This window comes from Mercurialis annua, linkage group LG7 (assembly GCF_937616625.2).
Source record: "Mercurialis annua linkage group LG7, ddMerAnnu1.2, whole genome shotgun sequence".
NCBI classification, from domain to species: domain Eukaryota; kingdom Viridiplantae; phylum Streptophyta; class Magnoliopsida; order Malpighiales; family Euphorbiaceae; genus Mercurialis; species Mercurialis annua.
In genome coordinates this window covers 29,546,659-29,561,044 of record NC_065576.1, presented here as the reverse complement: position 1 = coordinate 29,561,044, position 14,386 = coordinate 29,546,659, and the positions used below count along the sequence as shown (strand labels likewise).

General features: G+C 30.5%; 2 protein-coding genes across 2 annotated transcripts; both read left to right on the top strand.

Moving 5' to 3' along the window:
* Positions 1–1,643: 1,643 nt before the first annotated feature.
* On the top strand, positions 1,644–8,235 carry LOC126656991 (uncharacterized). Its single transcript, XM_050351611.1, has 7 exons — positions 1,644–1,688; positions 1,794–1,827; positions 2,487–2,606; positions 6,257–6,499; positions 6,584–6,765; positions 7,236–7,503; positions 8,177–8,235. The coding sequence occupies exons 1-7, from the start codon at positions 1,644–1,646 to the stop codon at positions 8,233–8,235; spliced, it is 951 nt and encodes a 316-aa protein (XP_050207568.1).
* A 93-nt stretch (positions 8,236–8,328) lies between these two features.
* On the top strand, positions 8,329–9,407 carry LOC126654973 (uncharacterized). Its single transcript, XM_050348976.2, has 4 exons — positions 8,329–8,577; positions 8,698–8,763; positions 8,849–9,080; positions 9,244–9,407. The coding sequence occupies exons 1-4, from the start codon at positions 8,329–8,331 to the stop codon at positions 9,405–9,407; spliced, it is 711 nt and encodes a 236-aa protein (XP_050204933.2).
* Positions 9,408–14,386: the final 4,979 nt, after the last annotated feature.

Sequence of the window (14,386 nt, the reverse complement as noted above, 5' to 3'; positions counted from 1 at the left end):
TGTTTGATTGTTAGCTCTGTGAAAATATAGGATTAACCGCGATAAATTATGTTTACCTTCCGAAGATGCTGGCACAGAAATATAACATGGGTATGAGAAATCATGTGAGCTAGAGAATGATCCTAGCTAGAAGAAGAATGAAATTTTGGCAAATATTGATTAAATGAAGTATGATTTGATTGAGGAAAGTAATTCAAAAATGAGATTAACATAATATAGGTGACCAATGAGAAATGAGAAAGTATTGGAGGAATTTGTAGAACCTGGACCACAAAAGTTTTGTAAGGATCAATGGTTTTAGACAAGTTTGCACGATGGATAAGTGCTAATAGTATTCTTATGATAAGGAGATCATCTATGAGGTGTGAATAGAGTGAATTGTGATGATTAATAAAGAGAAAACATAGGGTAGATGTGCAGAGAGAATTGTTAGAGACACTCAAGAGAAGTGAAATGTTAGTGTTAAGTACATTGATGAATGTATGAAGTTGAACAGAAGTGTTCCCGAACTAATGTTGAATATGATTGAGATCACTATTAGATGCATAAATGGGTTAGTATTTAAATATATGGAGTTATATTTATACGTGCATATGGATTTTGAGTATATAGTAGTCAGGCACGATTACTATATAGTGCATTTAGAGTAACAATTTCAAAAGGCTCGATCGACCCCGTAATGATGGATATAATCTATAATGGGATGATAACTATAAGGGGCGGAGATTGTGGATTCAATTTTACATGGAGATTAAGTGATGTGGGAACTAATCCAAGTGAATTAGTGGATCATGATCATAATGCTATAAGAAGTGCAGCTACTAGCTAGTCTTGAGGTATTTAAAATATAAGTGTTTGAATGTTAATTGTTATTTTATATGTGCTATAGTGGTTGGATATGTATCGATTAAAGTATTGATATAGTTGTTAAACTTAAACATAGATAGACTGTAGTCGAACCAGGATATAACGATAGATGTTGATAGTAATCGAGGCGTTATCGTTGACATCACAATGATCAACGAAAGAAGAAAGCAAAGAATGATTTATGCGGAGTTGGAAATGTCTAAAGCAACTTAGTAAAGAAAAGTCAAATTGTTTTCCAACGAGTTTTACTTTAAAATTGTGATCACTAAGAAATTTTAAACGAGATTTTCTTTAATTACAAAGAATGAAGAGTTATTAAAAGCAAAAAGAGACATCCTAAGTTTTAAATTGAATTTGAGTTTTAAATAAGTACGGCTGGACATAACTTTGTAGTATCGCTAGAGGTTTGAGATATCAGCAGTGATCATGGCGCAAAGAATCAAGTACTTTCTGATATTCAAATATAATAAAATTCTTATTGAATATCCAGATTTCTACCAAATTACAAAGAATGAAGGGTTATTGAAACAAAAAGAGACACCCTAAGTTTTAAATTGAATTTGAGTTTTAAATAAGTACGGTTGGACATACTTTGTAGTATCGGAAGAGGTTTGAGATATCAGCAGTGATCATGGCGCAAAGAATTCAAGTACTTTCTGATATTCAAATATAATGAAATTCTTATTGAATGTCCAGATTTCTACCAAAGTAGAAATTTGATAACGACGGAGTAATATTATCGGGTATCCCATATAATGATACTAATAATGTAAGACATGTATATCCTTCGCGATGTAAGGATTGAAAGGCGGATTGAGCAAGTAGATCGATTAAGATATTTATAGCGAGATATCATACTAGACGTAGAGCAGCGTAGTACGAGTTGTAGAAAGACATCGAGTGAGAGACAAAATTTGATTGTGTAGAACTATCGTATCATAAGAAGTAAAGCTGTAACAAGTAAGTTGTGTTGGTGGTTAAAGATGATGCTAATACTAAATTATTATTCCATCTATTATGAGAGATTATGAAAATAAAAAGGAGCAAGCAAGAAATAAAGAACGAATATGAATGAAGGATTAATGTAAATAAGTATGGAAAGTGACTTCGATGAAAGATAATCGTTAAGTCCTGTATATTGATCATGAAAGGAATTCATGATTTACTTAAAGAGGTATAAGTAAAAGATCGAATAAGTGAAAATAAAGAGTGGAAGCATGGGAAAAGTTAGTAAGGACGAAAAATACTAATTAAAGATAAAAGGAGACTTGTAAAGATAAGAATGTTGTGAAACACTAAGGAAGTGAGGTTGAGAATTGCTCGGAAATTCATTGATAGTTACGTAAGTATGAGAGTAAGGAAAGTAAATGGAGGATGTGAATGAAAGATGACATCAGAATCATATAAAGTGATAGATAAGGATTTAAGGATAGCTGAAGTGAGAAGAAGAATACAATGGGATTAAGATTCAAAGTGATTGAGATCTTAATGTGTTTTCTCTGATAGTTGAAATAAAGAGTCAAAAGTGATGAGATAAGGATATAAGACAATTGGATAATGGACATATTCTTTCTGATGATTGAGGTTGTAGTTGTAGTAGACAGTTGTGTGCTGAGTAGAAAATGAGTTGTATGATGTAATCATTGAGATTTTCACAAATAAAGTGAATTGGATCTCAGCCAGAGAAAATTATATGAACCATTTCAAAGCTAAGATTACACTACAAGGCATTCCGGATAGTAAATGTTATAGCAAACACAATGCATACAAAATCTTTAGATTGTCTCACGTGTGATGTATAATCATTAAATAGATTTTTAACTCGGAAGTACTATAATTTCCTCGAGAAAGAAGTCTAATCTAAGGTGGTAAGTTTCCGACAATGGAATTAAGTATTGTTTCCGGGAATTAAGAAGTTGGGAAGTGACAAATGATAGTAGATAAATCGTTACAAACAGAAAGTGAAATGAAATTGAGAAATGTAAAGTCATAAGCTGTGATATAACAAAGTGTAACCGTTACAGATGAAAGAGAATATGGTGAAATAAAGAATAAACTGATAGCTGTATGAACCAGAAAATGAGTGACGATCATAAGATGTATTGGATTAATAGACGTTGTGTATAGAGTTACTATACAATATGTTCATTCACTGAAACGTGGTAAAAAGAGCAAGAGACGTTCTCATTAACGTATCATATGAATGGTACATAATTGGATTGAAAGATATAAGGAATGACGTTGTGATAAGTATTTATGGTTAAGGTTATGGTAAGAATAAAAAAAGATAATGTGATAAAAAGGGACGCACCGTTGGATTTTAATGGAAATAATCAATGAACGTATAGAGATAACCGAGTTATGGATTCTAATATGATACAGGAAAAATAATGTATTGGAATACTCGACTAAGTAGTGAGAATTGAATCACGATTTGATGATTGATCGTATAGTTTAAGAAAGACAAATAGTAAATCGTAGTATACGATTGAAAATGTGAAGAAAAAGATGGCGAGTGAAAGATAAATGATATATGAGTGTAAGGCAAAGCTAGAAAGTTTTTTAAATCTAATGGATGAAAGTAAAGGCGTTATGTTAGAAAAGTATCAATAGATGAGATCGGAAGTGGAATCGTTAGAAATATAAGGTTAAGAAGGAAATAAGGGAAATAAAATGGATAATGAATGGTAAGTTATTGTATAATTGGATAGTAGGATGAAAGATGATATCTAAATATGGAAATTTCAAAGGTTAAAGAAACAAAATTCAATATGAGGATATGGCAAGTACGAGTTAGACGTGTGTAACTTGTAAACATGAAAAGAGTAAAGAGTTATTAGAATATAGTAACTAAAAGGGACAAAAGAAGTTGGAATAAGAAAAAAATATGATATTAGAATATGAACAAAATGAAGAGTAGATTCAATAACAGGAGATTGTTGAATGTTATAACCAATAGTAAGAAATTAAAAGTAGATAAAAAAATAAAATAAAAATGAAAAACTTAAGTATTAAAAAGGAATTAGTCCAAATTGAAATTGAAATTCATATTCTTAAGTTATAATTCGAGAACGAATTATTCTAAGGAGGAAGAATGTAATACCGCTCACTATTATGATATAAAAATCCAACGTGTGAGACACATTTCGTTTAAAATCCGATAAAATACATGTCGTGTTTGATATAAAAATAAATATAATATATTTAGAGGATAAATAAATTATGGTTTAAGGATGAAATATAATTACATTTGGATTTATAATTATATAAGAATGTATAAGTATTTATATCAGGTGAAATACCTGTGTAGAATAGTATTTGGTGACATAGATGATAAAATAAAATAAATTAATATATCAATATACATCTCTAATTAAAGAGTAAAAAGTTTCGGAAATATCCCTGAAATCAAACGTCGAAATATTGAAGTTTGGATATAAAAATTTAAGAAAAAAAATAACGAGTAGGGACACGTGGAGATGAATGAGTGAAGACACGAGTAGAGCCTGTGCGGCGACACGTGGTACCCATGCACATCGACACGCGGCGACACGTGGTGTGCATGCACAACGACACGTGGCACGCATCGACACGCGGAGACACGTGTCACGCGTGCACTGTGACACATGCAATATGTAATGCCCCAAATATTTTTAGAATAATTAAGTCGTGCCACGTGTCGTAAATTCCGATAAATTAAATTAAGTGCCCGTTTGGTTGAGCTGTTTGAGCCAGCTGGTAGCTGTTGCTTTTCAAAATCTGCAAATTGGTGTTTGGTAAAATTCTAGATACAGTTGTTGGTAGCAGTTTTTATCTCAAACAACTGCTTTTCAAAAAGCCCTATTTTATAGCTTTTTCTCAGCAGCTTCCTTTTTAAAATATGTTGGACAAAATTAACCTCATCTCTATATAAAGAAAACACCTAATCATACTATTTTTCGATCGTTCATTCATCAAAAAATTGTGTTCTGTCAAAATTTTCATACTACTACAGAAGTAATCAAGATAAAGAAAAGTTATTGATTTTCTCCATTCAAGAGGTAAAATAATTTATATCTCGCTCGATCTTGTTATTTGTTTCAACTGTTTGATCAATTTTTGTTAATTGCCTATGTTTTAGTATTATGGTTAGATTAAATTCTGCATTTAATTTTTCTTTGTTTTAATTCTATCAAAAGATTTATACACTTTTACGTAAATTGATTTGGTTGCAATAATGTTAAATTATAATAAATATTAACTTTAAAGTACACGGGCCATATAAATTCTGGCCATTAAAAAATTAAAAAAAAAAAACCAATCCAGAAACTAATATCAATCAACCTTATAATTTACATATGCTGATGTCTTCACTGGTTTGGTTTTTTTTTTGCATGGTTTTCATTATTATTTTTTGTTTCGTGCTGTACATGTGAAAAGGAAATTGAAAAAATATCTAAACAGTATTAATTCAAATATATTTCAATATTTCAATTTAAATTTCATTCATATTTCAAATACAAAAATATCAATTCAAATCTTGTTAAATATTAGAAAATCTGAAAGCTAGTGAGCTCAATTTTAGAAAAATATTTTTATTGTTGTGTAAATTTTTTAAATTTGTTATTTAAAATTATGTTTTTTCTTTTTCTAATCATTTAATTGTTCACATATATATATATATATATATATATATATATATATATATATATATATATATATAATATCCCTGTCCATAAAAATCTATTTAACCATAGTCAAACAAATGATACATTGAGCTGAACTCTAATACCCATAACCCGTTAACAATTTCACCCTTTTCTTGTGATTTTCTTCAAAATTTTATTTACAAAAACTTTCAAAATCCATAGAACAAACAGAATGTATTCAAACTTTTATTTGCAAAAATTTGTTTTATTTTATTTCATTTAAGCAAAGCTTACAACATTGCAAAGTTGAGCGGCATGTTGGTTTTTCTTCTTTGCCTTTTGTTTTTTGTATAAGTAATTACAAATTATATACGAAATATGCATATAATTAATATTCTTATATCAAATTATATCAAGTTCATACAAATTAAATTACCTTTTCTTATAAGTCTTCTGTATATTATGAAAGTGCAGAATTATCTTAAGTAATATTTTCTGCATATATAATCTCATGGTATAACATAACATGTCTTTTTTAAAATTTACGGATAGAATTATACAGTGGGTTCTAAAACCAGTGTGTGTATATATATATATATATATATATATATATATATATATATATATATTGTTGACAATATATTAATTATTATATTTAATTTTTACGATAGATTTAAGTATGTCTCGGAAGCATAAGAATAGCGGAAAAGTCATTTAGACAAATGAACAATTCACTTCATTTGTTGATATTTGTGTTAAAGGAACTAATATTGGTCAGAGGAGTGGGGGTGGATGGGGCGACAAAGGATGGATTTGGGTAGAAAATGAGATGAAACTAATTGGTTTAATATTTACTAAAGAACAATTAAAGCATAAATGGGATTGGATGAAAGAGCAGTGGAAAATTTGGAAAGATTTGAAAGGAAAATCAACTGAATTAGGGTGGAATCTTATTACTGGCACAATCATTACGTCTAATAAATGGTGGGATGAAAAAAATTCAAGTAAGTTTTAATTAAATCTACATAAATATTTTGTAATATATATGGGTTAATAATTGATTAATAATTTATTTTTTTGTGTTTTAGGAAAACTCAGTTTTGCTAAATTTTGTGAAAAAGGAATCGGTAAAGAGCTCTATGAAAAATATGAAACTAGTTTTTTAAATACTGTGGCTACTGGAGATTATGCATATGCTCCATCTTCCGGAGTTTTACCTAATAATCTTGAAAAAATAACACATGATGATGTGCTTTCTACACAACAAGTGGTTATACATAAAATAATTTTAATGATTACACAAACGATATGACTAGTGGAGAGTTAAACAACGAGTCATTATTTACTGAGGATATTAAACTCTCTAGGTCACTAAGATTACCTCGAATTACATAATGATCACTAACCTTCATTTTGTTACAAAATGGTCACTGAATTATACCTTTTGTTACAAATGGATGTCACCCATATAAAATGCAACATTTTTGCTTACGTGGCAAGCTATTATTACAAAAAGGGGCATAGTTCAGTGATCTTTTTATAATAAAAAATATGACTCAGTGACGTTTTTTTAATTCATAAAAAATTCAGTGTTCTTTTTGTAACAACTTCAGTGTGGAAACGATGCGTTTTATATGGGTGACATCCCTTTGTAATTAAAGGTATAATTCAGTGACCATTTTGTAACAAAATGAAATTGAGTGATCATTATGTAATTCGTGGTAACCCTAATGACCTAAGGAGTTTAATATCCCATTTACTGATCTTCTTTTCGGAAAAGTAAATTTGGAAAATATTGGAAGTAATGCTAGTCAACCAAGTAGTAAAAAGAAAAAGAGGACAAATTCTCCAACTGGTGGGAGAAAGGATAGAAACAAAACGAGTAAAGGAAAGAAGATGTCGAGTACTGAACAAGTAACCAATATAGTTAGAGAATTGAATGAGGGTATGCAGGAAAGTATGAAAAATAAAAATGCTGCTTTATGTGGAGTTTTAGGAGATCGTCCAGGTTTTTCCATTGAAGAAGTTATGAAGGATGTTCTTTCTTTACCACAATTGCAAGAGGCTAGCGATATTCAATTTTTTAGTACTTTGTTGTTGGACCGGAAATCAAAAAGAGAGATGTATAGTACTCTAAAAGATGCTGAAACAAAATGAAAATGGCTTGAATATCATCATGGTTTGTGGATGAAAGGTTTGTGGAAACCGAATAACTGGATGTGTTTTTTATCTACGTAGTTTAGATTAAATTTTATAGTTTAGTATTTCTTTTGATAAATAGTTTATTAGTTTGATTTGTTAAAACTGTTTAAGACGTTTTCCAATTACAGTTGAGTATTTTATTTTATTTTTTTAGACTTATATTTTGGGTTGTTTGAAATTTCTCTTATGTTTAGTTTTATATTTTTTTAGTATTTTATTGGTGGACTAAAAATCAAAAAAATAAATGTACACTAATTTGTTTGTTGAAGTTTATAATAATAAACTAAAAAACATATTTGTTGCGGATTACAATATAACCATATCTCCTTATTTGTTTGAAGTAGATTATATTATAAACTTAAGAAGTAGAATAACGAGTAATTAGTATAAAGAGGTGTGGTAATTAATAAAATAAAAATAGAATATTACGGTGATGGTACACAAAAATTAATATCTTTTACATTATTTTTTTTTTATAGATATGAATGCCGTGGATCAAATTCTATTTGATGAGGACAACGACGATGATCAAATTTAGAAAAGAACGACTTATGCTGTTGGAATTGTAGCTGAATTATATTTCAAGTACAATTTTAAAGAGCCGTGTATGGATTCATTCCAAACAGGAATTATGTGGTTACTAGACATAATGAGGGGACATGACTCAAGATTCCTTAACATGTTTAGAATGGATAAGCATACATTTATTAACCTTTGCCAAGATCTTGAGAATTATTATGGTTTAGTTGCTTCGCCAAGAATGTCAATTTTGGAAAAACTTGGTATATTTGTATGTATTATTTATCTGGAAGCTTCAAATCGACAAGTTCAAGAACGTTTTCAACGATCGGGTGATACAATTAGCAGAGTTTTTCGTGAAGTTTTAAAATCAGTTATGCGATTATCAATCAACATAATAAAGCCACGTATTTATGCCTCACTTTCAGGTATTTATTCAAAAAAAAGTTTGAGCAATTGATGGATCCTACATTTTCCCAAGGATCCTACATTTTCTACAGTTCCTCCAGAAATACTTGATGATGAAAGATATATGCCTCACTTACAGGTATTTATTCAAAAAAAAAAAGGTTTGATTTATATAAATGTCTAATTATTAATAGAATTACTAACACATCTAAAATTAAAAACAGGACTGTATTGGAGCAATTAATGGAACCCACGTATCATCATGTGTAGAAGAATACGAAATTATTCGATTTATTGGTAGAAAAGGAATGCCTACAGAGAACATTATGGCTGTTTGTAGTTTTGACATGCAATTTACTTTTGTATTGCCCGGATGGGAAGGTACAACACATGATGGAAGGATTTTTCAATGCGCCATCCATAAAAAAGAATTAAATTTTCCTAAACCACCACCAGGTATTCTTTTTATAATATATTTTAGAGTTATAGTTATGCTATTTAAATTACTTTATAATATTTCCATTTAATGTTATATATATATATATATATATATATATATATATATATATATATATATGAAAATATTATCTAATAGATGCTGGATATTCACAAATCGAAGGATTTCTTGCACCTTATAAAGGAACTAGATATCATCTACCTGAATTTCAACGAGGTGGTCGACTTAAGAGATTAAAAGAAACTTTCAATAGATGGCACTCATCTCTTAGATGTTGCATTGAGAGAACTTTTAGAGTCTGGAAAGCGAGATGGAAGATTTTATGATGTATGCCTTTATATCCATTTCATATACAAAGAGACATTGTTGTTACATCAATGGCGTTGCACAATTATATTCGAAGAAAAGCTGTAGAGGATCCATCATTTTCACACTTAGATCAGAATTCCAATTTTATGCCTCATGATATATTCAATAACTTAAATGAAGATCGATCAAATGAAAGTTATGAAGAAGGAGAACCTGTTCAAATAAAAATAATAAAAAATTAAATTGCTCATAGTTTAATGAGAGCAAGAGGTGATTTATAGGTTATTATATGTTTATTTTTTAGCATTTAAACAATTAAATATTTTTTTGAGTAATTTTATTATTTATTTATTGCTAAATATTTTTATATTTATGTAATTATTGATTTTGATTCATGTACATTTTATATAGTGTATATTACACAAGTTATGTCTATATTGGTAATTTTACTAACAAACAGCAACAATTCAACAAAATTTACCAAACACTATGATATATATGCCAATAGCTACCAGCTAATAGCTATCAGCCAACAGCTACCAGCTGCATCAAATAGCTGAACCAAACAGGTCCTAAGAAGGATTTAATTTAATTATATCAGGAATTTAAAATAATTTTTATTAAGCGATTTCGCGGGATTTAAGTATATAAATTTGGAAATTAATATAAAATAAATTATAAATCCCGTAATGGAATTTATTTCGCCAAAATCCGCGAAATATTTTATAGTATTTATGGTAAAAGTCTCGAGTCAATCGGAGACCATTTAAAATTTGGACACGGATAGGTTTTGGACTAAATTGAAACTTTTGAAACGTTTCGAGGACCAAAGTGCAAATTAGCCATTATATATATATATATATATATATATATATATATATATATATATAACCTTCAAAGTGAAGGATCCAGAGACCCTCACTTCAGTTCATCTTCTCCTTTTCATTTCTTTCGACGCTAATTTACGGTTTATCGCTCGATCTCCGGTTCTCGTCCGTTTTCGATGTTCTATAACTCGAATTGATCGTATTTCCGTGGGGAATCACGAAAAGCTTGACGTTTCGCCTTTTTAACGGATAAACTGTACGATATATCGAGTTAAAGTTTTATGCCACAGAACAATTTTATCGTTTTAACGATTTTAGAATCGAATATGGATGTTTTGAGTTTAGATTTAGCGTTTTTGATGTGTTTGGATGTCGTTTATGTGGTGGGATGCAAAATTAGGTGTATAGCACGTCGGAAAGCCCCGGAAAACGGATTTCGAGGGCTGTGCATGAGCGTGCACATGAGGTGCACGAACGTGAACCATCAATGGTGCACGAACGTGCACAAGCCGAGGTGCACGAGCGTGCACGTAAAACGTTTTCCCAACTGTTCTGTTTTGATACCCCGTTTTGTATTCGCGCATCGAGGTTGAAATCGATTGATTATCGATTGATTGAATCATTTACCTAATCAGGTTAAACGTGAATTGAGTTAGAAAGGAGATACGAACCGTAAACAAGTTAGAAACTGTTTATCGGGATATACGTGTGAGAAGCACGACAATTAATACGTTTAGTGTGTCGTGTCTCGAGTCTAGAGTCCATCTTAGAATAGGATTATAATGTAGGTCAATTGTTTTAAATCGTATTAGATCCAGCGAGGCAAGAAGCAGCTGGACCAGGAGATCGAGTGTAACATCCAGATGATAATAATAATAATAATAATAATAATAATAATAATAATAATAATAATAATAGTGGTGGTGGTAATATGGTAACAAGTAAATGGGTAAAGTTGGAATTTCCTTTTTTTTTTATAAAACCCTAAACCTAGTAACTTGTATTTAAGAGAGGGTTTAACTTTTAGATAAAAACAAAATAACTACAACAAAGAAAACAAACAAAATTTGAGCCGTCACTATCAAACTAAATTTCAGAAATTTTGCTCTCAACTATAGTGTTAAAAATTTGCCAATTAAGGTACAGTTTTTAACCCATGTTTATATTTTCTTGTAAATGGTGAATTAGTTTAATTTTAAGTAATGAATTTACTATTTATATTTCTCTATCTTTAATTTCCGTCATATATTTTTGAAGTGTAGATAATTGAAAAGTGAAAACTATCATCTCTTTCACCTTTTGTTTTATTCAAAATAGAGTAATAATTGGTTTTTTTGAAAATTGAACCAAAAGTTACTTTTCAAAGAGTTTAAAGGAAGATTATATGTACCATGTGAAAAGTTGGTAAAATTGATCTTTTGATTTCTCAAGTTTTAACCTTTTTAGAATGATAGGTGGTCCTTGTATACGAATTATATTAAAAATGGCAAAATTGATCTTTTAATTCCTAAATCTTTTACCCTTTTTGGACTAATAAATTGTACTGTATATTTTTATATTACCCAGATTTCAATTGTTTTCTTTTATCTATTTATCTAATATTTGGATCCTTTACGCTGTACTGTTTATAGTATAAAATAAGTTTCTGTTTTGTATTTTAACAAATGATAACATATTATTTTCTATATTTCGGTCTAAACTTACTGTTATTAATAATCTATATATTTTACAAATAAAATTTAATAAGTGAATGTACTTTTAGTTATTAATAATGTTAGGATGTTGGAGATATGAAAATTAATAAAAATACATAATGTTATTATTTTAGGAAACGCGGATAAAGTAGATAGCCGGGTAGTACCGTTTGATAGCTAGATTATTACGCGTTTGAGGTAAGTATAGTTAATGTTAATTATATTTATGTATATTCATTGATTGCTAAATGTGGATTTTTATGTGGTTGACATTGGTATTGATGATTTGATATATGATATATTGTAATATCCCGTGTTTTTCCGTCATGGTTTTGTTGTGTTTCCGACTTAGTTTCAGATTTCTAATGGTGGACTTAGCAAGTGTAACACTTTGTTTGCGGTTTGAGTTGTATCTTGTATGTGTCGTGTGAGTTTTCGATGGCAATTTGATTTGTATTCGGTTTATAATCGATGATTTATTCTTGTACCTTCTAAATCTGACATGTTTTGAGAAAACATTCATATCTCCTAATTTAACTGTTGAATCGGGCTCATTTTTGGATATGTTGTGCCCAAGAAAGAGTTGACCGTTGGATCAAAAATTGAGGCGCTTTGGAGGGCGCGATGGGCCATCGCGCCTCGCAACGCGCCCCATTTTGTTTCTGTGCCTAAGTGAAGGCGCGATGGGACGAACGCGCCTCGCATCGCGCCTCCCATCGCGCCTGAGCTGTAATTTTGTATCGGGCCTTTAAATAGACCCCTATAACTCGACCAAACTCTTTCTGATTCTTTTCCTTCAAACCCTAGCCGACTCCCACTCCCAAAATCACTCTGAGATCAAACCTATCCCTTCCTCTCGCAAGATCACGTTGAATTCGGTAAGCTTTCGCATCAATTTGTTATTATTCATTCAACATCGTAGCATTCGTTTTTGAGTTGTTTTGCTCATGGTTACAGCTTCAGATTGAAGCTTTCTTCTGCGTTATTCAGTTCTTATCGTTCTCTTGTATCCGTTTGCATTGTACTCAAATCGGTACGTTCAATCCTTCACATTATACGCTGTTCGGCTCTTCGTTTTGATTGAACGTTGCTGCCTATTTCTGATTTATTTCAAACGTGGTTTCTGACGTAATTAGGCTTTGTTAGTACTTCGTATTTGATACGTACAATCTCAGGAAATCACCCAACTTCGCTACTCTTGACCGGTACGTCGAATCTATCGACTTTTATGCTGAATTATGTCTTTCAATGTTGGCTTCCATTATTGTTTCCTTATTTGTTGCCGTAGATTACATGAATGATCTTTTGTTCTTAGAAAGTATGTGTATGTCTTAGGTTGTGGTTGTTGTGTGCTATCCGTTTAGGATTCGCTGTTCAAATCTATGTGTCGTGGCTGCCATTGTTGGTTGATACCATTACTGTTAAGTGTTGGAGTTCATTAGTTTATATGAAATCATACTATGATGAGTTGGTTATTGTTTAGCATGAGGAATATGATATGACTATTGGGATTCTTCAATTCATTTGTTACAGTGCTTGGGTTTTGATAAGTGTATTGTGTTTGATTGATTTTATCCTTGTCTTGATTTCTAAACTACCTTTGTTAACGTTTTTCAATCTGAAATAAAGTTGTGTGGACTTTGATTGAATCATTTTGGAAGTTATATTGAAAAACGTTAATTGTTTTATAATCTCTAAATCGAATAATTACTTGGGTAATTATTGTTTTGAAATTATTGGCTTAAGGTGCCAAGTTGGCTAAAGTTACGTTTCGACTTTATGACGTTTTCTTAAAATTAATTTAGTTAACTTTTGTCGGTAACTAAAGGTTACTTTTGTTTATGGATATTGAGTTCCGCTTGCAATTATTATTTTATCAAATTATATCTTGGGATTATAAACTATGGTTTATATTTTGATAAAATGGTTGGGTCGGGTTAGACTTGGGTCACCCGACATGTGAGGTTAGCTTGGTAGTTACCGGTAACTCGGCTAACCCACTATTTGGAAATTACTTAGTTTATTATTTAATAATTGTTTTAAATAATAATTGTGTGGTTTATTAATTAATTGAGTACTGTGTTTACTCTGGTTGGTTTTACCTTGACTTGTTGTTCGTGCTAGTCCTATTTGGTGTCTAGTACTCTCTAGAGTTAGGCTTTGTTTTAATAATTATTTTACATTTGTTTAGACTCGTCGACTGTTCGTGCTTTTGAGGCGAACCAGGTTTAGTTGCTTGCCAGGTTATCACGTGGATTAGCAAGCAGTGAGTTTGTATTTACTATTTACCTCTTTATTAAGTAAATTATTATTTTAATATCTATATATATTGTATACGTACAATTGCGAACTGTTTTTCCATTATGGCTCTTAGTTGGAACATGCTACCTAATGAGCATCATTAGGACTGCGTGCGCACCAGTATTGATCTATATAAGGTATGTGAAATGTGGTGGTAACTCGGTGTGAGCATAG

Coding starts and splice junctions, on each gene's coding strand:
- LOC126656991 (XM_050351611.1), top strand. CDS start 1,644: ATGTATATCCTTCGCGATGTAAGGATTGAAAGGCGGATTGAGCAA. Junction 1,828..2,486: donor AAGAAGTAAAGCTGTAACAA/GTAAGTTGTGTT, acceptor TGTGCTGAGTAG/AAAATGAGTTGTATGATGTA. Junction 6,500..6,583: donor GTGGGATGAAAAAAATTCAA/GTAAGTTTTAAT, acceptor TTTGTGTTTTAG/GAAAACTCAGTTTTGCTAAA.
- LOC126654973 (XM_050348976.2), top strand. CDS start 8,329: ATGTGGTTACTAGACATAATGAGGGGACATGACTCAAGATTCCTTAAC. Junction 8,578..8,697: donor TTAGCAGAGTTTTTCGTGAA/GTTTTAAAATCA, acceptor CATTTTCCCAAG/GATCCTACATTTTCTACAGT. Junction 9,081..9,243: donor TTTTCCTAAACCACCACCAG/GTATTCTTTTTA, acceptor CACAAATCGAAG/GATTTCTTGCACCTTATAAA.